The sequence below is a fragment of the Bubalus bubalis genome, chromosome 2 (genome assembly GCF_019923935.1).
Source record: "Bubalus bubalis isolate 160015118507 breed Murrah chromosome 2, NDDB_SH_1, whole genome shotgun sequence".
Taxonomy (NCBI): domain Eukaryota; kingdom Metazoa; phylum Chordata; class Mammalia; order Artiodactyla; family Bovidae; genus Bubalus; species Bubalus bubalis.
This window is the reverse complement of record NC_059158.1, coordinates 61,900,561-61,924,966: the sequence shown is the minus strand read 5'-3', so window position 1 is coordinate 61,924,966 and position 24,406 is coordinate 61,900,561. Positions and strand designations below refer to the sequence as shown.

Here is a 24,406-nt window from a genome sequence, read left to right as displayed (position 1 = left end):
ATATTCATATGTTTATTTTCTGCTAAAAAGTGCCATTTACCAAATCAAGACTTTTTTGTTTATTTGGTATTCTGTTATTCAAGCATTGCCAATATTTGGAAGAACTGGAAAATCTCTGACTATATTTATTTGCAAGTACTTTTTGACTCTGAATTTTACTTCTGTATTCTGCTCTGTGCTTTCTTTACTTATTTTCTTATAGGAAAACCTGTGCTTTTGCTTTATAGAAAGGGAACTAAAGAAAGAGATTTGCTGAAGGAAAAACAAGGTGGAAGGAAAATAAGAAATGAAAAATGGGAATAAGTGAGAAATTGGAAGGGATGGCAAAGGAGAAAAAGAAAAATCAGGCAAAGAGGATCAGTATGAGACATATTAACTAAAACTGAAAGATTGAATTTCTGTGAATTATACCTCTATTGGAAGATGAAATGATGTAGGAGAATTATACTTGAGTTTTACAGCCTTACAATAAAAACGAAAATAGCAGTTCTAATTATATGTAAGAAAATATATATTAATGCTTTCTAGTTAGCTATAAAACATGGGTTCATTTTCCTCTTTGCTGCTAGGTATATCATTCAGTGGAAGAGAAGGAAGTGTCTCGTGGGCATGTGTGGGAACCAAAGATGGATTTTGTGATTCTCGGTCAGGACTTTTTAAGAGACACAATTGTGAATATATTAATATTACTTGTTCTTTTAATACTTTGAGTATTGCACAATGCAGGCATTCCTGTTTATTATAAATTAGCACAGATACAGATACTATTGATTTATTATAAATGGTGTATAATATGTTACTAAAAACTCAGTGACTGGGCAGATAATATTTTAATAAGATTAAAATCAGCATGTTTCATTGGGAATACATAAGATGTTAGGATGAATTTTCCCATAGATCTCAGAATTGTCTCTGTAAGAATAGAGACAATGGTAATGATGTTTTATTCCAAAGACATGATAAATGTTCCTATGTTCTTTGATTCAACAAATATTTAAGGAATCCCTCCTATGTGTTAGATACTATTTAGGCAAGATAATGGGATTCCCCAATCGCTCAAGCAGTAAAGAATCCGCCTGCAATGATGCAGGAGATGTGGGTTTGATCCCTGGGTTGAGAATATTCCCTAGAGAAGGAAATGGCAGCCCACTCCAGTGTTCTTGCCTGGAAAACCCCATGGACAGAGGAGCCTAGTGGGCTGCTGTCCATGGGGTCGCAAAGAGTCAAGACGCAAGTAAGCACACACACACGCAGGCAAAGATAATAAATTAGTGATCTGGACAGAAAGTGTTCTGCCCTACAAACTCAGCGTGACTGGAAAAATTGGAACTAGACTGATAATCTTTAGCTATTACGATTTTCTTTCTGAAATAGCAGAAATGAAGAGATTGTTTTCCATATGTTACGGAGATGGCATTTGATAAATCAGACAGCCTTTCTTGGGCACAGGGAGGCAATCTGACTTTCATGTAGGTGTCTGGCTTTCTTGTGTACTCGGTAACTTAAGGTTGTGAAGAAAATGTAGTCACTCATTCAGGCTGCTGCATAAAGGTGTCCAAATAGCCCATTAAGAAAAATCAGTTTAACCAATTATTATGAAAGTAAAAATAATTTCAGTAGATTTTTCAAGTTCTAATTTGAAATTTGGTTGGGAAACAATCCTTGATTTTATGATTCCATTTATTTAACATTGGCTTTTTAGTGAATTAAAACAAATTCTGCATTTATAAATTTTTGCTTTTTAGCAGAGACTAAGTATTAGCCTTGAATAGAAATAATTGTGACTTAAAAATAATCAAATTTCAGATTTAGGATCATGAAGAGTTGTTTAAGGCTAATAAGCAGAAATATTTAATCTATTTTCTTTCATGCAGGTGCTATCCATCATCTGCATCATAAGATTCTGCTAGAAAATTGTCAGTTATTTTATATATTGTTTTCAGGGCAGCTCATTTTAAATTATAATTTATTTTATGTATTTCTTTCAGGTCAACTCATTTCTGATCAAGTAGCAGAAATTGTATCTAAATATGACCCCAAAGTTTACAGCATCAAGTATAATAACCAGTTAGCAACCCGGACTGCACAAGCTATTTTTGATGACAGTTATTTGGGTAGGTAAAATCGAAATATGGATTCACTTTCTGGTGTTGCGGTAGATTTGTCCTATATTTGCATATGCTGCTTTCAGTAGAAAAATCTTTTATGTGAAATAGATTAAGATTTTCTTAAAATAAGGAACATATAATTTCAAATTGTTATTGAGTACCTAGATTATGTTGTATTTCAGCAGCTAAAATTTAAGGCGTGATTATTTACACAGTGATAATAATAATGGATAGTCTTTAAGACGTGCTTGCTGCATTCTGGATGTTGTTCTAAGAGCTTTATCGGTAATAACTCATTTAATCCTCACAAGTCTGTGATAGTGTGCTGTTATTACTCCCATTTTATAGATAAAGACACTGAGGCACAGAGAGGCAAAATAAAGCCTGAAGTCTTTGCCTAAAGTCTTTCACTTATAGCTTTGTTTTTCTCAGATTCCAACCCAGGCAGTCTGATTCTTGAACTTCTGTTCCCTGTATTACACTACAGTTTTGGTTTAGGATTTATTTACTTTTGTTCTAAGTTTCTCTTCTTCATTACACCAAGTATACATGACAGAAATAGTGTTTTGCTGATTGAGAAAATCTGTTGTTTGTCACTCCTTTACGCCAGATTGCAAATTTGCCCTGTTTTTAACTGACTCCTTTGTAAAGTTGATAAAACAGTCTTATATTTCTAACAAAGATATACTATTTGAGTATTTAGTGCCATTATTTTCTTCAAGATACATTTATCATACACATGTGTGAACCCATTTCTCCTAGAGGACAAAATATTACATAATTAAAGGAATTAGTTGATGGTATTTTCCAGGAAAGCTTAGTCTGCAAATAAGCTGAAGATAATCAATTCTTCCCTGATGGTGTTTTACCTTTGGTTCCTTTTTAGGTTATTCCGTGGCCGTCGGAGATTTCAACGGTGATGGCATAGATGGTATGATGTGCTTGAACTAGATTTAATCCTCTTGAAAAAATTTAGACTACGCATTTCAAACAGGTGGCACTGAAAAATTTCAGCAATTAAAAGAGTTTTGAAACTGAGCTTGGTCCCGGGTAAACCTCTTTTAGCCAGCCAAGGGAGCTGAGTGCCTCAGCGACCTCTGTCTGCTCTCACTTCCAGCCGTTTTTTCAGCTCTTTCCTTCTTACGTGTGGTGGGTTCAGTTCTCTTGGCGAGGCACAGTTGAATAGTTTCTGCTTTCTTTGGACACATCATCTGTAACTTTCTGAGCTCTGTCTGTATCTTCTCTTTGTCCGTCTTCAGAGCTCAGTCCTGGGAGCCTAGACTTGGCCTGATTTGATCACGTTTCTGTATCATTGCAGCCTCAGCCCTGTTTCACTTGGTTCTGGATTATTTCTTATTACTGTATGTACAGCTTTTCTTCATCCTTAAGCCCTTTTCTCTTCTCTGCTCTTTTTTACAAGATTATAAATACCTTAAGGGCACACATGCATTTATTTGAAGTCTTCAAGGATCTTTCCATATTTTGTAAAGATTTGATTTTGTGGTTAAAATCAATGCTTGGGTCATTTATTATGGATTCCCAAGTTTTTAAGATCTCATACTTACTGTCTACTGAAATAACAAAACTTAAAGCTGTCTGACATAGCCACTTACTATTGGAGTTGCCAGTATTGGTCTTAAAAAGAAGTAATTTTTTTCTTTTCAGACTTCGTTTCAGGAGTTCCAAGAGCAGCGAGGACTTTGGGAATGGTAGGAAACTTAAAAGGTGTTTTCTAAAAAATCTCTGGGTTATTTTGTATTTTACTCTATTTCATATGCTTTTGTTTTTCTTGCACAGGTTTATATTTATGATGGGAAAAACATGTCCTCCTTACACAATTTTACTGGTGAACAGGTATGCTTTTGAAATGTTGTGGGGTTTGTTTTTTTTGTTTTGTTTTTTTCACTTAACATTTTGACACCAACACTTCCTACTATCTTTAACAACTTTTCTTGGTAATATTCTGATGGTTAATATTCAATATATAGAAACTATTGGTTTAATAGTGGATATTATAAATATAAAATAAGCTTTAAATATTTCACCTTTGTTTTAACCAGAGTAATTTATTTAAGCAAAGCCTTTTGTAATTGTTAACAATAGTTTTTTAAAAAAGGAAATACAAAATCAAATTGAACACATACAAAACTAAAAAATTTCCTTTTTATTTGCTAATAACATTAAATTCTCTTTTAAAGAATGATCTATGCTTTTTTTTTTTTTAAAGAATGATCTCTCTAAAGAATGACCTTTTAATTTTATTAGATGTAAAACAGCATGGCCAAGATGTGTTTACTATAGATATTACAAGTAAACTTCATTCGTACTACATGAAATACAACATTCTTCAGTTACTAACTTAAGTACTAGACATTCTCCATAATTATAGGCATTTTACAATATTCTGTATTATTGTATGTCTCAAAGAATGAAATGGTAAGTTAGTATAGGTATACCGTGATACATTTCATAGATTCTGCTTGATTTTTTTACAAACTGAAAGTTTGTGGCAACCCTGAGTTGTCAGATGATGGTTAGTATATTTTAGTGATAAAGTATTTTAAAATGAAGATATGTACATTGTTTTTTTAGATATAATGATATTGCACACTTATAGACTATAATAAAGTTTAAATGTTACATGTACGGGAAACCAAAAAATTTGTGTGACTCACTTTATTGGACTGTTCAATTTATTGTGGTGGTCTGGTCTGAAACTGACCTTACAGCATCTCCGAGGTGTACCTGTAACAATAAAGGAAAACTTAATCAGTAGTAGAAAAAAGCATCTCCTAGTCTGCACATCTAGGATTTAAGCCCACTTCTTGTTCAGTTGAGACTGTTTGGCTTTGCGAGAGGATTGATAGGCTGGGAAACTAGACTCGAGTCCCCAGGAGCGTCCCGCTTGTGTGGCCATCAGGGTTGACATGTGCAATTGTCAGCTGTTACGGCTGTGGCAGGGGCGGCTCTCCCTTTGTGCTGTCCCGGCTTCTTGTCCTCAAGCAGCTTCTGCAGTCGGGTGCCCGTGTGTGTCTCTGAGTCTTGTACTTGGTCCTTGATGCTTTCTCTTTGTCTTCAGCTCTTTTGTGGAGGAAAGCAGGGTTTGCATTTAGGACTGACCTGGGTTCTCACTACTCAGTCTTACTGCATTGGATATGGTGTTTACCATCATCAATCTGATGGCTTACGTATAAAAATAGGGATCCTGGTAGCTTCCTTATGGGGATGTGGTGAAAATCCAAGGGAAAAAACTTCAATGATAATAACACAGGACAAGACTTTTCTCAGTCAGTGACATCCTTTCTTTGCAGTTTCAGGCCCAGTAACCTGAGAGACCACAATCCAAGAGTAGTATTCTGTTAAATTCCAGCCATCACTTTATCATGGTACCCCTAATACAGCGCACTTTATTACACATGTTCTGACCTTGTGATTCAACACGGACCTTGTCTTTCATTTTCTCAGTTACACGGTATAAATTCAAAATAGATTAACCTGGGAATCTCCCATATTATTCCCTCCTGATAGCTCAGCTAATCGAATTTTGGAAGATTTACTAACCACTTTTTTTGGTTTGTTGACTCATCTTTCATTTTAGTTCATCTTTAGTCTGTCATCACTCCTAGTTTTGTTTTGTATGTTGGAATCTGTTTAGAACTTTTTTTTTTCACATGTATTTCCAGCCAGATTGCTCTGTCTGTGATGGCCAGCAGTCTCCTGTGGTGAGGAGAGGACATTCCTTCTCTGCAAAACAAGCCCATGATAAACCCAAGCACATTTGTACTACATGCAATTTAAAAGCAAAACCACTGGCACATAATTGATTGAGATGTGAAACAAAAAGAAACTCCATTCTGTATCTTTCCAAACAGTAATTTCTTTCGAGTTGTAGTGGTTTCACATAGGAAGAACTATTTGCTGCTGCTGCTGCTAAGTCACTTCAGTTGTGTCCGACTCTGTGCGACCCCATAGACGGCAGCCCACTAGGCTCCTCTGTCCCTGGGATTCTCCAGGCAAGAATACTGGAGTGGGTTGCCATTTTCTTCTCCAACGCATGAAAGTGAAAAGTGAAAGTGAAGTCGCTCAGTCGTGTCCGACTCTAGCGACTCCATGAACTGCAGCCCACCAGGCTCCTCCGTCCATAGGATTTTCTAGGCAAAAGTACTGGAGTGGGTTGCCATTGCCTTCTCTGAGAACTATTTATGACCTATTCAAATTAGTATTTATTATTTTTACTGTGCTGGCATCATTTATAACTTCTTGTGTTCAGTTGAAATGTCTTGTCTGTCTTTCTGGTAGTGTGTCTGGTGTTTTGGGTAAATAGAGAGGACAGGAGATAGGAGGTGAGGCCTCAGGAGGAGCCTTGATTGTACTTGGACTTGTGAATGGCATGTGTTGAAGACACTGGAATGTCTTGCAAGACACATTGCTGTCTTGCCAGTAAATCTAGGAAAGTATACAAGCCTCATTAACTGACGGTCATTGTTTTGGTAGAATAAACAAAAGAAGAAACTTAGATTGAAGCACTATATACAGAGAAAAAAGTAATCCTTTCTATTTGGTAAATACACAACAAATATTAATTTTCTAAATTAGTTGGATGAAATTGTAAACATTTCATTTTCATCTCATTATCCAGATGGCTGCATATTTTGGATTTTCTGTCGCTGCAACTGACATTAATGGGGATGAGTAAGTTTTAAAAAATGTTTCCAGAAACAGTTTTCCTCTTGTGTTTATGAATGCTTTACTAAAACTAAACATTTTTCCTTCTGTTTCTCTGTCTCCTTCCCACTAATCTTCCTATTTAAGGAACCAATTTGATGCAGCCATAATCATGAATACTAGAAAACCTTTATGTTGTTAATAATTCCTTTCAATAGCTTTTATAGTATGAAGGAATAAAATAATCTTATGAATTACTCATAGTTTCTTAAAAGAACTGAAGGAAGGTTTGAATTAGAAATGGTCATTTCAAATGTGGCCTTAAGAGAGTTAGAAAGAGGAAAACTTGAGTTTCAACTAAGAAAGAAAATGATTATTAATAGTCACATGGAATTTGATCTTGCTCTTCATGAAAACGATTCTTGTCTTTTAGTTATGCAGATGTGTTTATCGGCGCACCTCTCTTCATGGATCGCGGTTCTGATGGCAAACTCCAGGAGGTGGGGCAGGTCTCGGTGTCTCTGCAGAAAGCTTCGGGGGACTTCCAGACGATCAAGCTGAATGGTTTTGAGGTCTTTGCAAGGTTCGGCAGTGCCATAGCACCTTTGGGAGATCTAGACCAGGATGGCTTCAATGGTAAGGAGTGTGAGGAGCTGAAGGTCCCTGATTTTCTGTGGCCACTTGAAAAAGTCCTCTACCCTATTTATAGAAGCTCATACCAGCAAACCTCCTTCCTGGAAGGAAGGATTTGGTGACACACTAGGTTCAATGACAGGTTGTTCATTTCCCTTAAAAATCAGAGGGGAATTTTCAAAAACTGACTCTCATGAGTTGTTATACATGCAGCTCAAATTAGAGCATCAGAGTGGTTAATTTTTGAAAGGCACTTGCATTCCAGGGAGCCCAGTGTGAGCTGGTGATTTTTTGTCTATGTCCTGCTTAGCAGCAGTGCCCTCTGCTGTCCATTCAGATACAAATGTAAAAAATGCTCCTAGGCCTATTGTCAAGGCAATGCTGACCCTAATGCCTCCTTCAAAAGTATGATTTGATACTAATATTTTTAAAGCCATAATTTTGTTGTGGCTATCCAGAATATTCTGAGGGAGGTTGTATCTCCCTTCACAGGGACAGATAAAAAAGGTATACATTCACTTTTATAACAGTCCCACTTAATAATTTAATTACTAGCTATAGATAGCTTTAAAAATCAAAGTTGGCTTCTACTATAGAGTGAAATGTAGATTACAAATTACCAAGATTTTTTCAAAAAGGAATGATACTAATAATCTTCCTAGAGGTCACAAAATGGAGAGTTGAACTATGGGTTTGTTTGTATAATCAGCAGTATATAGGGATATCCCCCCGAAAATGACAAGAAAGTTGTAAAGTAAGATGAAAACCTCAAAAAAGACAGATGACTCTCAAATCTCCCTATTAGTAGTAGAAAAGGAAAATGTTTGTTTGGCTTCAAGACTCCATTCCTGCCACATGGGTAGTGTTATGTCACGTGCTGAAAGTGTCATCTCTCACCCTAGAAGTTTTCATTGTTAGTGGAAAAACTACTCAAGGGGACATTTTGCTTCCTAAAATAGTCTTAAAGTTTATTTTTTACCACCAGGAGAACATAAATGGAATTCTAGTATAAAACTCAATATAGAACTTGAGAAGAATACTATAGAACAGATCAAATCATTACCTTTTGATAACAAAAACTACCTAGAACACAGGGCCAGATTCGAAGTTCTACCTTGAGTAAATTTAACAGGTTCTTTGCTGAGGATGGGCCTGTCTCCAGGCATTTTGGGAAAACCTGGACATGTTTGCCTTCACCCTGTTTTGAGAATATTCCAGCCACTTTAAAGAACGTTTCTTTAATATCGTAATCCAGATAGCGTCTCATCTTGCTTTCCCTATTCCTATTAAAATGTACTGTGAACACAAAAATTATAAGCGGTGATAGCTAAAAAATATGAAAGATTTATAACAGTTTTACAAAGAGATTTTACTTTTAGAGCTAGATGCCATTGAGGATTTTTTTTTTGCCCCCAAAGTGTCTCCTGAGGTCTTATTGTCCCATATAGTCTGTATGTGTGTGTGTATTAGTTATAACCTGGATCTTTTCCTTATTCAGACCTGATGACATTGACTCTTTTTTTGTCTTTGCCCCTATTTTCCTCTCTTTCCACTTAACACCCACTGGGAAAACCCTAGGTATGATCAAGAGGGATACTGAAAACAATAATAAAATTATGTTCCACAATTACGTGGAGTTTTTGTCAATACTTCTCCAGAAAGGCAGAGGGGGAAAAAGCACAGAAAAAGAAACTAAAATGATCAAAGGAGTAGACTGATTACATGAAAAAGGAGGGCTCTCCAGGCTAGACAGATACCAGCCAAGAGAAGATATGATTAGAATATACAAAATAGCAAAGGTTTAGGAAAGGTAAGGAGAAGTTTTTTACAACCGTCTCTCAGTAGTAGAGCCATCTTCTGTTGGGAAATTGTATTTTAATAAAAACTTTCTTAGTGCATATATCAATTTAGAATTTATATTTATTTTTTAAAACTTAAGGAAGGATTAAGACGAACTTTTACATAATTTAAATACTACTTTTTATTCAAGGATAACAGATTCTTAGTTGGTGCTTATGTCAGGCTAAGCACTGTTGTAAGTGCTAAAAATGAGAGGATGAATTAGAGCCCATCCATGTCCTTAAGGAATTTAGCATCAATAGGAGCAAGTTTAACGTGAACAAGTTAACTCTAGAAAGTAGTCATCACAGTGTTTGACATATTCCTGGGTATAACTGTCTTAAAAAATGAGTGACGAGGTGTCTTTGATGTCTTGGGAGGTTACGTTGAGGGGGGTGAAACCACTTTAGGTCTATTAAGAAAACTGAGGCAGTTTGAAATGTCTGGTATTTAAGGGCTGTTATAAGCAAGATGAACACATCTTTGTTCTTAGGAAATTTATGTTTTGCAGAGGACCAATAGAATAAACACATAAAGGGGAAATTCAGGTAGTGGTAAAGTTTAGACAAACAAAAGGCAAGGTGATGTGATAGAGAGTGCCTAGACAGAGGAAGGAGAAGCTGTTACCCACAGAAGGGCCAGGGAAGAACGCTCTGACAGTTTGGACAAACAGTAGGAGCAAAGCTTGAAAAGCTCTGGAGCAAGAGCCTATAAAGCAGAGGGCACAGCAAGTATAAATCCAGAGATGGGGGCTAACCTGGTGAGTTTAAAGGCCAGGATTGGTAGGAAGATCTGGGGTTGGGTTAGAGGTGGGGTGATGAATGGACAAACTAGGTGGATTTGAATGCTTTGGGAAATAATTGAAGGATTTTTAAGAAGGAAAGTGACATGATATTAACATATGGCAGTCTTGAGGAGAAGGGATTATAGGGACAAGAGTAGAAGTGTGGAAGCACTTAGACTGCTTTAGGGGTCCAGGCAAAGGATGAGAATGGCTTGTCCAGCGTGGGGCCAGCAAAGGTAGAGGGAAGTGGACATAGTATTCATAATATATTCTGGAGTTAATAAAGGTTATAGTGACCATTTGGTTGTTTTTTTTTTTTCTTAAGAATTTCAAACTTTTAAAAAAATTTCAGTATAAATTGATTAAGATAGAGATGAAATCATAGCGTTCATGTCTCTGAACCAGATTGACTTCTCAAAAAACAAAACAAAAAACAACCCCCAAACCATGCCCAATTAAATTAACAAGAATTTTGAGAGCTAGAATGAACCTTAGATGAATATTTGGACATGTCCCCTCCTCTCTGTTTTAAGGATGAGTCATTTGAGGTCAAGAAAGGTTAAGTGATTTGTCCAAGATCAGACCCAGAATATATGGCTCCAAGTTAATGTCATTTCCATACTATTTGCTTGAATCTCCTTGAGTTTGGTTTTTGCTTTTGAGTTAAGAGTACCCTACTGAAGTTTGATATTTATCATGGTATCAATACATGGATTCTAAAGATGTTAGGATCTTCTCCACAGAAATAATGATGAGTACTATGACTTATTTTCTCCATCTATTCCCTCCTCCCTCCCACTCTCATTTCTTCTTTACCTTCCCCCCACCCCTTTCCCCCCTCCTTACTCTCCCCCTCTTCCTTTTCCCCCTCAGATATTGCAATTGCTGCTCCATATGGGGGTGAAGATAAAAAAGGAATTGTTTATATTTTCAATGGAAGACCCACAGGCTTGAATGCAGTACCGTCGCAGATCCTTGAAGGGAAGTGGGCAGCTCGGAGCATGCCACCAAGCTTCGGCTATTCCATGAAAGGAGCCACGGATATAGACAAGAACGGATATCCAGGTGCTTCCTAGAAATAAATAGTGCATCTTAGATTTTTCAGTCCTAACAGCCAGTAGTAGTAGGTTGGTGCAAATGTAATTGGAGTTTCAGACCATGGACTTTAAATCACTATAACTAGGTTCAAACACATCTTTGTTAATCAAAATAGGAACCATTACAATAAACACATTTTTGCCAGTGAGAAATAAGTTTGTTTAATCCTGTAGTGTAAAAATCTGTGCTTCAGGATTTGACGAACCTCTCGGAAAGCATTTTCTGTTTCCTGCTGGTTGTGGAAGCATTTTCGCTGCATTAAGTGGTCAAGATGCTTGAAGAAGTGGTAGTCAGTTGTGAGAGGTCAGGTGAATATGGAGGATGAGGGAAAACTTGTAGCCCAATTTGTTCAAGTTTAGAAGCATTGATTGTGCAACATACAGTCAGGGGTTGTTGTGAAGAAGAATTGGGCCCTTTCTGTTGAGCAATGCCTGCTGCAAGTGATGTAGTTCTCCATACATCTCATCAATTTTCTGAGCATACTTCTCAGATGTAATGCTTTCACTGGGATTGAGAAAGCTGTAGTGGATCAGACCAGCAGCAGACCACCAAATAGTGACCATGACCTTTTTTGGTGCAAATTTGGCTTTGGAAAGTGATTTGGAGTTTCTTCTCAGTCTAACCACTGAGCTGATTGTCACCAGTTTTGTATAAAATCCACTTTTCATCACAGGTAACAATATGATTGAGAAATGGTTCATTGTTGTTGCATAGAATAAGAGAAGATGACACTTCAAAAGGACTATTATTTTGATTTTCGGTCAGCTCACAAGGCATGTACTTTAGCTTTTTCACCTTGCCAATTTGCTTCAAATGCCAGACAAGTATAGAATGGTCAGCGTTGAGTTCTTCAACTTCTTGTGTAGTTGTAAGAGGATCCACTTTGATAATCCTTTCAGTTAGTGGTTTTCAACTTATGATGGCCGGCCACTACGCTCCTAATCTTAAAGGCTCTCATCTCATTTGCAAAACTTCTTGAATTACCAGTGGCCTGTATGTTCAACAGTTCCTTGGCCAAATGCTTTGTTGATGTTGTGAATTGTCTCTGCTGCTGTCTGTGACCCACTTTGAACTTGAATAAGAAAGTCACTCAATTTTGCTTTTTGTCTAACATCATTTCCATAGTCTAAAATAAATATAAAATATACAGCAAGTATTAAGTCATTAGCAAAAAAATGTAAAGCGAGAAATGCACATTGAAATGATGTATAACATAACCCCATTTATTTAAGGATATATTCCAATATCAAATGGCACCAACCTAATATTAATTACTTTTGCACCAACCTAATATTAATTACTCCTCTCTTGATTCTATGTTATAAGTCAGTTTAATTCAGTATTTCAGCTGCTGTTCAAGCCCTGCCATTGTTCAAGGCAGGTGGTCATCACTGAGGGGGAACGGAGCACAGACAGCTCTGTTCCCTGTGATGTTTTCTTTAGGGGCATAAAAAAGTTCCTAATTCTTTTGTGATCCATTGTACCTGTCTTTATGGTTTCTCATGTACTTTTCTGCTTAGAAAGAGCTTTGTCAAATTAAGCTTGGGTAAGCCTATTGGACTACAGTCCATGGGATCACCAAGTCAGACACACTGTAGTGACTTAGCGCACATGCATGCATATACTGTGAGATACAGTTCTGATTCATTTTTCCTGATTGTGAACCAGTGGTACTAGCTACGTGTGAAGATACGTGTGAAGATTAACGCATTTCTTGTTGATTTGGATGCTATCTGCTGTCATTCTAAGGATTCTAGGTACAGTTGATCCTTGGACAGTGTGTTAAGGGTGCTGACCCTCTGCACACTCAAAAGTTCATCTGTAACTGACTACACTTGACCTCTGTATCAACAGTTCTGGTTGTGAATCAACCTTGGGTTGTGTAGTGGTGTAGTACTTTCTGTGGAAAAAAAAAAAAAAAAAAAATCCACGTATAAGTAGATTTTCACAGTTCAAACCCATGTTGTTCAAGAATCAACTGTGTTTGTATTTTGGTTATATTTTGTTTCAAAAACAGAAAAAAATTTTTTTTTGTTTCAAAACACAACATTCAAAAATTTTTTTGTTTCAGAAAAAGAGAAATTTAAGTCCACAGGCAAATGTATCCCTATGGCTGATGCATGTTGATATATGGCAGAAACCAACACAATATTATAGTTATCCTTCAATTAAAAAGAAATAAATTTTAAAAAACTAAATTAAAAAAATCCACAGGCATCTATAAAGCTTTTACCTTTGGGAATGTGTGTTTGGGTGGTATATCCTTCTTCATTGGTGCTGATTTTTACTCAGTATCTATTCAGAAGATTCTTATCTACCTGGATGGATGAAAAAATTAGTGTTGTGAAAGTGTTTGTCATTGATAATAGTATAAAGTTTTCATATAAATTTTAGCCTTTTAGATGTTGTCTTAAAATCACTGATGAAGAACTTTGAGTCTATGTCTAAATCTAATCTTTATTATGTACATGGAGAGCTTTATAGAATGGTATGTGAATTTTAAAAAACTATTATTATTAACATATTTTTTCTATTCTCTTTTAAGACTTAATTGTAGGAGCTTTTGGTGTTGATAGAGCTGTATTATACAGGTAAGACTTTCCATATCTGATAATACAGGAGTGTTATGAATTATATGGAAGTTTTATAGTTAAGTACCAGTGCTTAAATTTCATTTTAATTTTCTTGAAGTAATGATAAAATTTGTTCTTTCTATTCAAGATTCACTTCAGGCAAGGAGAAGTGATACAAGGAGATCCCCAGAATAGAGAAAGCAGTAGATTATTTTTTATTAGAAAAGCATTAAGAATTTTCCATCTTTGTTCTTTAAATTTGTTCAAAGATATTCTCCTGTGTTTTAGATTTTATGAATTTAAAAGTATACGAGTTACATTTAAAAGTATAAAAGTTACATTTTCCTCTAAGAGACAAGAAATTAACTTGGTGTTTGTGCCACAGTATTCTGAGACCACCGGGGAAGGATGTAATGACTCCCAAAATAAATATTTTTATCAGAGTAATATGTGTAAATCTACATATCTCTAGTTCCCAGCTTCATCCATATTTCCAGTAATTCTCTGTGTTTCATCAGTTCCTCGTGCCTTACGGTATCATCTGGCTTCTCAAGTAGATTAAGATGTTTACACTTCTAGGGACTGTGCTTATATCTGGCAGGAAAAGTAACACTCTTGTGTAGTGTAGGTCAACCTGATTGTGCCTCTCAGAGCAGCTTGCGACCATACAGGTTCTAGGATTTGTCGTGATTGGAACAAGCACACTGCCCTGAGCCTGCTATATTTTTTTTACAGAGCATAAGCATGTACATCTGAACTTTGGGAAACTATATTTATTTTAATTTATTGTTTAGTTTTAAAAATTGCTATTAATAGTAATAGCAGTAATACAGGCATGTGGTAAAATGTCAAGCAATATAAAAAGGGCATACAATAAAAAATACATACTTCCTCTCACACCAGTTACTAGTTCGTTAGTATATCCTACTAGAAACATTCTGTGCATTACAAAATTGTGTGTGAATGTGTGCACGCATCCTTTTTACATGGTGGTTTTTTTTTCCTGTCATACTAAAGTTCTCTCCTGGCTAATATCATCCCATATTAGTGCAGATGGCTTTACAGCACTCATCTCCCTCTTGTATTGCAGCTGCATTAGGTAGCTGTCCCCCAACTTGTTTAATCATCCTGCTTTAATGGGCTGTGTTCAGATAGGTTGTGCCCAGTGGTCCTGCTTTGCCTGGAATTGAGGGGGTCATGGAACTTTCACTGATAAAATCAAGACAGTCCGGGGCAGACTGGGCTGTTTGGTCTTTCTACGTTTGGATTGTTTCTGTTCTCTGTGCCTTTACAGACACGGCTTGAGTGAGCATTGCGCTGCACGCACCATGAGTGTGAACCTGAAGCACTTAGATCAGTGTGTCATTTTGAATAACTTTTTTCTGTTTTTTAAAACCAGGGCCAGACCAGTTATCACTGTGAATGCTGGCCTTGAAGTGTACCCTAGCATTTTAAATCAAGAGAATAAAACCTGCCCTCTGCCTGGGACAGATCTCAAAGTTTCCTGGTAAGGGTTTTTGTTTAATAATAGTTATAATTATTGGTTCAATCATTATAAAATTAATTGAAAATGGGGGAGTGGGCTGAAATATTACTAAAACAGTTTCTATGGATATACTCTATTTTCTTGTCATAGATTGAATTTACAAATATTGTTCCAAAGAGGGTACATATAAGCCTCTAGAAATATTCTATAAACTAGTATAAAACTAATTTTTGAAAAATGAATATATCAAAAATAAAAAACCCAGTGAACATTTTGATTTTGATTTTTAAAAACTAATGATGTTTTTCAGATTTAGTATCTGTGACTCATTGTATGAAAAGAATTATTTTGCTTGAAGGTATTGGTCTTCTGTTTGTTCTTTCACTAATTTCTGAAGAAAAATGTAACTTTTTCTGTAAACTTAATGTCTGAAATTCTCTATTTCTCAAGTTTACATTTTTTATTACTTTTCACTATATCATGTGATTTTTTTTTAATATTTTTTATTCTATTTGTATTTATAAATTTTTTAAGATTTTTTTCCTTTAAACTGACTCATGTTTTACTTTAAAACATATTAAAATAAAATGGAGAAACCAGTCTTTCTCATGCATGTCAACATAAATATAAAATTAATAATGAAAAGTCCTGATCGATATAAACTGACTTAAGTACCCAACTTTGGGAAACAATGTTCGTGTTTCTTACTTACACAGAAAAATCAAAGAGAACTTATATATGAAGGGTTGAATGATTGGAAGCTGGGAAAATTTTACTTCAAATGATCTAATGGAAAGATACTTTTCCTGATTTTGTTTTTGAAGTATTTATTGTTGTTATTAAAATCATTTTTCAAAATTTTGTTTATAATATATATATTAAACAAACATGTATACAATAAAAATTTTATTTCTTTCATCAGAGTGCATTAAAAGTTCAATAGTATTTGGTCTTCATTTTCATTGATTGGCAGTGACATTTTCAAGGTTTTTGCTTATTCTGGTAACAGTGTGAATGAAGGCTTTGAATACATTAACTAGAGCAGTAGCTTTCACGTGTTTTTGATTATAGGATGAAATCCATTTTACATCATAATACAGTAAACATACGTTTTTAAAACTTAATTTTCATGAAATCTTACCCTTGATACTTAACGTCAATTTTACACATATATTCGTTTTTTTAAGATGCTTCCCACAGACCAGTAAACTGATGTCATGACCTAGTAATAAGCTGTGAAAAATGCTGTTCTAGAGGAGCTCATTAATTAAAGGAGCTTTGCGGGGCTTTTAAATAAGTGAGATATTTATTTTAAATCTGGACTGTCATTTTCCTCATTTAGATTTGTCAGAGAAATTCTATAAACTTGAGAGGAGGTTAGGAATTTTTTTTTTCTTTTTTGTCTCATTAAAGTATCGTGAGGAAATGTGCCTAAGTTACTGAAGAATGAGTTAGAATATTCTGTATAGTTTAATACATAAAAATAATATTAAGATGTAAAGAAAGATACAAGGCTTCACAGTGTAAACTAAGTATTAGAAATGTGAGATTTAAAAAAGAAGAAATGCGAGATTTGGGTGATAATAAAAAATGTTTAAACTGGATTATGGGATTTGTATATATTTTTTATTTTTTTACAGTTTTAATGTCAGGTTCTGCTTAAAGGCAGATGGCAAAGGAGCACTTCCTACGAAGCTTGGTAAGTGTTCTATGGAAAAATTATATATAATGGTGCTGCGTATGCAGCACTTAGAAAACGTTCTAGGATATCTGAATAACCATTCAGATAATTGTTATTGTTTTTTTTTATTTGAATGTTTATGTTAAAGACATTTAAAATTACAACATAATTATTTTGTTTGGCAACTCTTAAGCCAGTTCAGAGATAATACGTTTATTTATTGGCATTCTGAAAAATTAGTGATAAATACGGTCTTGAGAAAGTTAAAGTTACGAATGTGAGACAAATGAACTTCAGGAAAAATGAATATCATTGCTTATAAAGTCAGTTACCTACTGAGAAGTTTATATTTTATGTGTCGGAGAAACCCTGGTAATTTCAGGAGTAGAGGTGATTTAGAAAGAGAGGGAAGGAGAAAAAGTTTTGACCACTAAGTTTAACCCACACAGAAAATACTAACTTCACTCTTTTTTTCCAAAAAATTGTTAATGTGATTCTGTAAGCAGGGTAGGAGACTTCAGTAACTGTTGTGGAGATTTGTCAGTGTAAATGCTAAGAAATAACAGTGAAGCTCTTAACAGAGGACTGAGTCTGCTGGGAGGTGTGTTTGTGTCTGAAGTTCACATAGGGTAGCAAGGAAGGTAATTTTTCAGTCAAGACCTGAAGGAAATGAAGGAGCTAAGGGATACCTGGACACGTATTTTGCAGAGGAAATGGCAGTTTCAAGAGGCTAGAGGCAGGCGCTTGCTGTCTCTCAAAGAGTGGATGGAACAGAACTGGAAGCAAAATAATCCTGGGTTTTCACTCAGATTTGTTATGAAGTTGAGCATTTAGAGGAACTTGAAAGGAGACTTGTGGTTTTAAAGATCTGCATTCTTATCTCCTTTGAAGAAACTATTTAAGAAGAACTGAATCTTTAAAGCTGGTAATCTAGCAACTATGCTTGATTCCTGGCTGCACATTCTTTTTAAGATGATTCCTGACCTAGTCAGCTTTGTTTGGTCATTTGCTTCACGAGAGACATATTTACCTGATAGTTTGATATGGTAGCTTCACTAGAAGTAGGAGTTGCAATTGATACAAACTGCTCATTCATCGCGGTAGTGAATGTATGGGTGCAGATTAGTAAACGTTTCTTACTCACAATCAGCAGGAGTGCTGCTACCTGCGTTAGTGGTGGGAGTCTTAATTATTCACATATCTCATTTCTGAACTTCCTCCTTTCAGCTTAAGTGAAAAGAAAAAAAATTCCCTTCTATCTGCTAGTTGTTTTATCAATATCTAGTGTCTGAATTATTAGATGACATTAAGTTGGGAATGGTTGGATTAGTTAATTATTAAATATTTATTCAGAATTAATATGTTGTGGTCTCACTATACCAGATAGACTTTTTAAGAATGAATTAGAAGCAAGTTACTTCTTTAGAAATGTCTGTGTATCTCTCTTTACATGAAAACTTGAGATATTTAGGACAGGTAGGTGTCCATAAAGATTATGTTGGTTATAAATCCTTTGGTTTGTATAGACTTCCAGGTGGAGCTTCTTTTGGATAAACTCAAGCAGAAAGGAGCAATTCGACGAGCACTCTTTCTCCATAACAGGTCCCCGGGTCACTCCAAGAACATGACCATCTCAAGGGGGGGACAGATGCAGTGTGAGGAGCTGATCGCATATCTGCGGGTAAGACATACTTTTATGTTTCTTATCTTTCTATGTATTATTTTTTCATCTGAATGATTTTTCCTTTCTGTAAAAGTTTTTTTGGTGGTGAATAAACAAGAAAACAGAAAAATGCAGTTGAGGAAACTGGGCTTTTTAAAGAGTCAGACTTGAGTAAAGGACATCTACTCTTGTCAGACTGGATATCACACGTGGCCTTATTAAATTATGACAAATGTATTATTGGACTCTCAAGACCATAAAAGAAATCCACCCCTCCCCAATTAATCAATTAAAAAAATCCATTGGCTAAACCTGACTTGTGAGTTGTAAGCAAGTGTGTGAGTCAGGGTAGCTAGGGAGGGAGGGATGGAACCTGGGCAGAGGGGGAGCAGTACTTGCCAACACCATTATGGGGGTTCAGACTCACCTGGGGCCTGCTGCAAGCTAGGGGTCTGACCTGAACTTCTGTATTAGGTCTAGATTTTTCCACAGGGCTAAAGTGTCCCCAAAACAAAGATGCTCCTGACTCTTGCAAGAGTAAATGCCAGTTTTCACTGGAACAATCTACTACAGGTCCCACAGGTTAAGTTCAAATCAAATAGGAATTCATTTCTAAAGTACTAAAGAAACAGAGAGTAAGCCGTTAGAAGACACAGCAAACAAATCTTAGCCCTGGAAAAGTGAAGTGAAAGTTGCTCAGTTGTCTCCGACTCTTTGCCAACCCATGGAAAGACTTGAGATTTAGAATTATCAGTTACAAAGTATATATGTATATAAAGTATTGAAAGAAATAAAGGGTGAACTTTGATTTAAAAGACAAAGATATCAGTAAAGATATAGAAGACTCAACATAATCAATAAACTCTATATAGAACTTGGTATCCAACATTTAGAGAATATAAAAGTTCCCAATATACATATAGGAAGTCTGAACAAATTTAAGAAAATTGAAATCATAGAATATATGCTATTTGATTATAGTGCAATTTTTAGAAATCAGTAACAAATTTAAATTGAGAATTAGGAATTGTGATTTTAAGAAACTTATGGATTAAAAAAAAGATCATACTAGAAATTTACTTAGAAGTGAATTATAATGGAAATATCAAAATATGTAGGATATCCAAAAAGCATAATATAAAGGTAAATGTATATAGCCTTAAATACTGTTTAAATGAAAGCTTGAGGGAAAAAATGGAAGGGGGAAAAAACCCCAAAAAACCTCCACAAAATTAAAAATTAAAAAAGGACATTCCTGGTGACTCAGCAGTAAAAAATCTGCCTAGAGTGCGGGAGACCCCAGGTTCAATCCATGGGTTGGGAAGATGCCCAGGAGAAGAGAATGGCTACCCACTCCGGTATTCTTGCCTGGGAAATCCCATGGACAGAGGAGTCTGGAGGGGTACAGTCTATGGGGTAGCAAAGAGTCGGACATGACTGAAGCAACTTCACTCGCAGGCACATAGATAATGGAGGAATTAAAATAATAGAATGTTATGAACAACCTTGTACCAAGAAAACAAAAACATTCTTAGAAAAACATGACACAACTGTTACTTGAAGACGTAGAAAACCCCAACAATCCACTTAACCATATAAACCATTCTGAAAATTGAACTGGCAGTTTAAAAAGTCTTTACACAAACAGATCACAAGACCTAAAATAATTTTATAGGCAATAGTGTCTAAGCTGTCAGGAATGAGATATTCCAATATTAAGCTCTTAGAAAGAATAGAAAAACAAGATGTATTTCCAGTTTATTTTCTGAAGCTAGTGTAATTGATACCTAGACTGGCCAAGGATAGTATAAACAAGAATTCATGAGTCTTACACAAAGACATAGATAAAGAATTACTAACCAAATATAAGCGAACTCAATCCAAGCTGTTTATAAAGAAAATTAAAAAACAGACCAACTTGCATGTATCCCAGAGTGGGTTAACATTAAAAGTATAGAAGTGTAACTTCACACATGAATAGACTGAAAACATGGCCATCTTACTTGAAGTGTGAGAAAGGTTTTTGATTAAATAACTGTTCATGATATTTGCAAACAAGACAAATACCTCAAGCTTCAACTATGAAGAAATACCATTTTATACGCAAAGTCTACCAGTACCTATTGCTTGGTCCAGCTGTGAATTAATGAGAATTCTTAGGTGTTGCTGATGGCAGTGTAAATGCTGTGAAGATTTTGGAAGATAATATGGTATTATCTTAGCCGACAAATCTCCTTTCCACTGTGTAGAATGATACTTTTTTTTTTTTTTGGTAATAGCAAAAATAAACCAAAAACCCAAAGAAATCCAAAAAATAATTGATGAACTGTGGATTTATTATAAGTATTACTCAACATGGGCTTCCCTGATAGCCCAGTTGGTAAAGAATCTGCCTGCAACGCAGGAGACCCTGGTTCAATTCCTGGGTCAGGAAGATCCCTTGAGGAAGGGATGGGCTACCCCACTCCAGTATTCTTGGGCTTCCCTTGTGGCTCAGCTGGTAAAGAATTCTCCTGCAATGTGGGAGATCTGGGTTTGATCCCTGGGTTGGGAAGATCCCCTTGAGAAGGGAAAGGCTATCCACTCCAGTTACTCAGCAATAAAAATTAACCTTGCTACATGCAATAGTGAGAATGAATCTTCTAAAAAAGTGCTGAAGCAAATAACAGAAGAATACTTATGATCTCATTTTAAAATAAACAGGAAAAGCAATGTGAAGAACATGCTGTTTTAGAGACATATACACTAGAGTAAAACTACTGTGAGCAAGCTAATGGAATGATTACCTCTGGAAGGAAGACAAAGGGATGAAAAGAGCATGTAGTAGCTTAAGCAATATAGGTAATGTCCTAGTTACTATTTATATTGGGTATGTGTTGGAGTGCTCATTTTATTAACAGGTCTCATATATTTTTGTGTGAATCAAATATTACATTGCAAAACAAAGTTGGTTAAGGATTCTCAATGGATAATGATAGTCTTCTTTATGGATATCCTATTCTTATATAAGTGTAGTTTTACGGAGAGTTGTGGTAGAATTGGATCAGGGCTGAGTACAGCTGGCTTTGTATTGTGCGCTTACGGATTTCTACAGATAGCTTGATGTCTTACTTAGGTTGATGTTGTAATTAATTCAAAGCTTTTCCATTTTTAGGATGAATCTGAATTTAGAGACAAACTCACTCCAATTACTATTTTTATGGAGTATTGGTTGGATTATCGAACAGCTGCTGATGCAACAGGGTTGCAACCTATTCTTAACCAGTTTACTCCTGCCAATGTTAGTCGACAGGTACTGTACTTTTTTATTCTTTTATCTTTTTAAAAAATCTTATAATTCACTTTTTAAATAGCATGAAGAATGGCTTTTATTTTATATTTTTAATCTTTTTGCATTGGAGTATAGCAGATTAACAATATTGAGGTGGTTTCAGGTGCACAGCAAAGGGACTCAGCTATACAAGGATTGCTTCTATAATGTTGCATTTTTAGTCAGAGAAGTCAGAGGGGAGGAGACATTCAAAGCCACTCAGCTTATATGCAGAGGACGACAAGGTCGCATTTTGAATACATAAAACAATAAAGTAATTCAAGGAAACCAACAAGATGCCAAGTAATACATAGTATTTTAGTATTTTGCTAAACAAGTTTATGTTATCTTTGATTTATATTTTAAAAACTAGTGTATACACACACATATGCATATATAGTATATAAATCATTCTTTTGATAAAATCAAATACAGCAACACAGAATTTTATAAGGAATATATTTTATATATGTTTGCTATATGTTATAGTTTTAATTTTATAATTTATTTTATATAGCTATCTTATATTTATTTTGCATATAAATAGTATAGATGCTGCTTTCCACTACCCACTAGTATAGAACTTACAAACATTGTTCTTAGTTCGTATTTTTTACAATTTATATTTTTAGGGGATGCACAGTGTTACTTTGATTAATTTAATAATGAACATATGAGCCTCTTATAGTCTGTTGTTCAGTTTTACAGTTTTAAAAAAAGTTAATTGTTACTTTTACATTATGCATTTTGATATATGGGTTATAATTATTTTCTGTTTATAATTGTGGAATTTTTTGGAAACCATTTATTAGTGTTAACATTAGTTTACTGGGATCACCAATCTCTTTAATACCAATATAATTTAAAGGCAGCTTATCAAACTGGCTAACTTTGGAATCTGATTTGAGGGAAATAATAACTTTAATATTTGACTTTCTTCCCTTTCTCCACCTCCACTTCTTCATTATTTGAATCTTTGTTTCCTCTGTGTTCTACTTTTGTTTCAACAAGGACATTACCTATTCTCAGGCATCTTTCTTTCTGTATTCTTAGTTTTATTATGAACTCTCATTTCTGTGTTAATTACCTACCCCAACATGCTTATTTACTTCTCTCTAAAATGCCCTTTATTTCCCTGGTCATATTACTCACTTTTTTTTACTGTACACTCTTTAAAGTACTGCTTTCTAATAGAAATATACTGTGAGACACATTCGTAATTTAAATTTACTGATCAGTAACATTAAAAAAAATAGAAAACTGGTGACTGTAATTTTAATACTATATCTGTATTAGTTTGCTAGGACTGCTATTACAAAGTGCCACAGAATGGGTGGTGAAATAATAGAAATTTATTTTCTCACAATTCTGGAGGCTTAAAGTCGGAGATCAAAGTGTGGGCAGTATTGGTTTCCTCTGAAGCTTTTCCCGCTGGCTTGTAGTGGTCACTTTCTCCCTGTGTCTCTATGTGGTCTCCCCTCTGTGTCTGTGTTCTAATCTCCTTATAAAGCACAGGTCATATTGGATTAGGGCTTACCTCATAGCTCAGTCGGTAAAGAATCTGCTTGCAACGCAGGAGACCCAGGTTCAATCCTGGATTAGGAAGATCCCCTAGAGAAGGAAATGGCAGCCTACTCCAGTATTGTTGCCTGGAGAATCCCATGGACAGAGGAGCCTGGCAGGTCACAGTCCACGCGGCTGCAAGAGTTGGACACGACTGAGCGACTTCACCACCACCACCACCATATTGGATTAGGGCCCACCCTAACAATGTCATTTTAACTTAATTACATCTTTAAAAACCATATTTCCAAATAGTCACTTTTTTCCATGAAATTCTTTATATTGTTTTTTACTGTCTTCAAAATCCAGAGTGTATTATACTGTAGCACATCTCAATTCAGATGCTAAAGCTTCGTCAGAAATATTTTTTCTGCATATAGAAGTCATAGGATTTGCAACTGAAAAGTAGAGTCACATAGCCAAGTTATTCTAAAAGTTATACTAGAAGTTTTCCAGTCGCAGAATCAAGTATCAGTTTTTAAATTTAAATTAATTAATATTAAATGAAATGTAAAACTCAAACACCCCCCCCCCCGCCCCCCTACCTCCATCATACTAGGTACATTTCAAGTGCTCAAAAGCCACGTGTAGCTTGTTGTGGCTTCTCTATTGGACAAAGCAGCTCTTGAGTTTTCCTTTCTGTACCCTTATCCTTTGGAGTCACAGATTTAGTGCTTTCTGCAGAAAAAGTGCTTTTTAACCCACCACCCCCAGCCCCTCCCACCCCGGAGAAGGCAATGGCACCCCACTCCTGTACTCTTGCCTGGAAAATTCCATGGACAGAGGAGCCTGGTAGGCTGCAGTTCATGGGGTCACAAAGGGTTGGACACGACTGAGCGACTTCACTTTCACTTTTCACTTTCATGCATTGGAGAAGGAAATGGCAACCCACTCCAGTGTTCTTGCCTGGAGAATCCCAGGGACGGGGGAGCCTGGTGGGCTGCCGTCTATGGGGTCGCACAGAGTCAGACATGACTGAAGCGACTTAGCAGCAGCAGCCCCC

At 35.7% G+C, this 24,406-nt stretch overlaps 1 protein-coding gene across 2 annotated transcripts in view; it reads left to right on the top strand.

The window, feature by feature from the left end:
* Window positions 1-24,406, top strand: part of ITGAV (integrin subunit alpha V) — a 101,841-nt gene that overhangs the window by 60,009 nt on the left and 17,426 nt on the right. For both annotated transcript variants that reach the window (XM_006067879.4, XM_006067880.4), the window contains exons 7-18: window positions 1,989-2,114; window positions 2,995-3,039; window positions 3,774-3,817; window positions 3,906-3,962; window positions 6,748-6,800; window positions 7,207-7,409; window positions 10,903-11,094; window positions 13,673-13,718; window positions 15,100-15,207; window positions 16,827-16,885; window positions 18,394-18,548; window positions 21,685-21,822. In XM_006067879.4, the coding sequence (XP_006067941.3) occupies window positions 1,989-2,114; window positions 2,995-3,039; window positions 3,774-3,817; window positions 3,906-3,962; window positions 6,748-6,800; window positions 7,207-7,409; window positions 10,903-11,094; window positions 13,673-13,718; window positions 15,100-15,207; window positions 16,827-16,885; window positions 18,394-18,548; window positions 21,685-21,822 (1,226 nt within the window). The remainder of the gene's footprint in view (window positions 1-1,988; window positions 2,115-2,994; window positions 3,040-3,773; window positions 3,818-3,905; window positions 3,963-6,747; window positions 6,801-7,206; window positions 7,410-10,902; window positions 11,095-13,672; window positions 13,719-15,099; window positions 15,208-16,826; window positions 16,886-18,393; window positions 18,549-21,684; window positions 21,823-24,406) is intronic.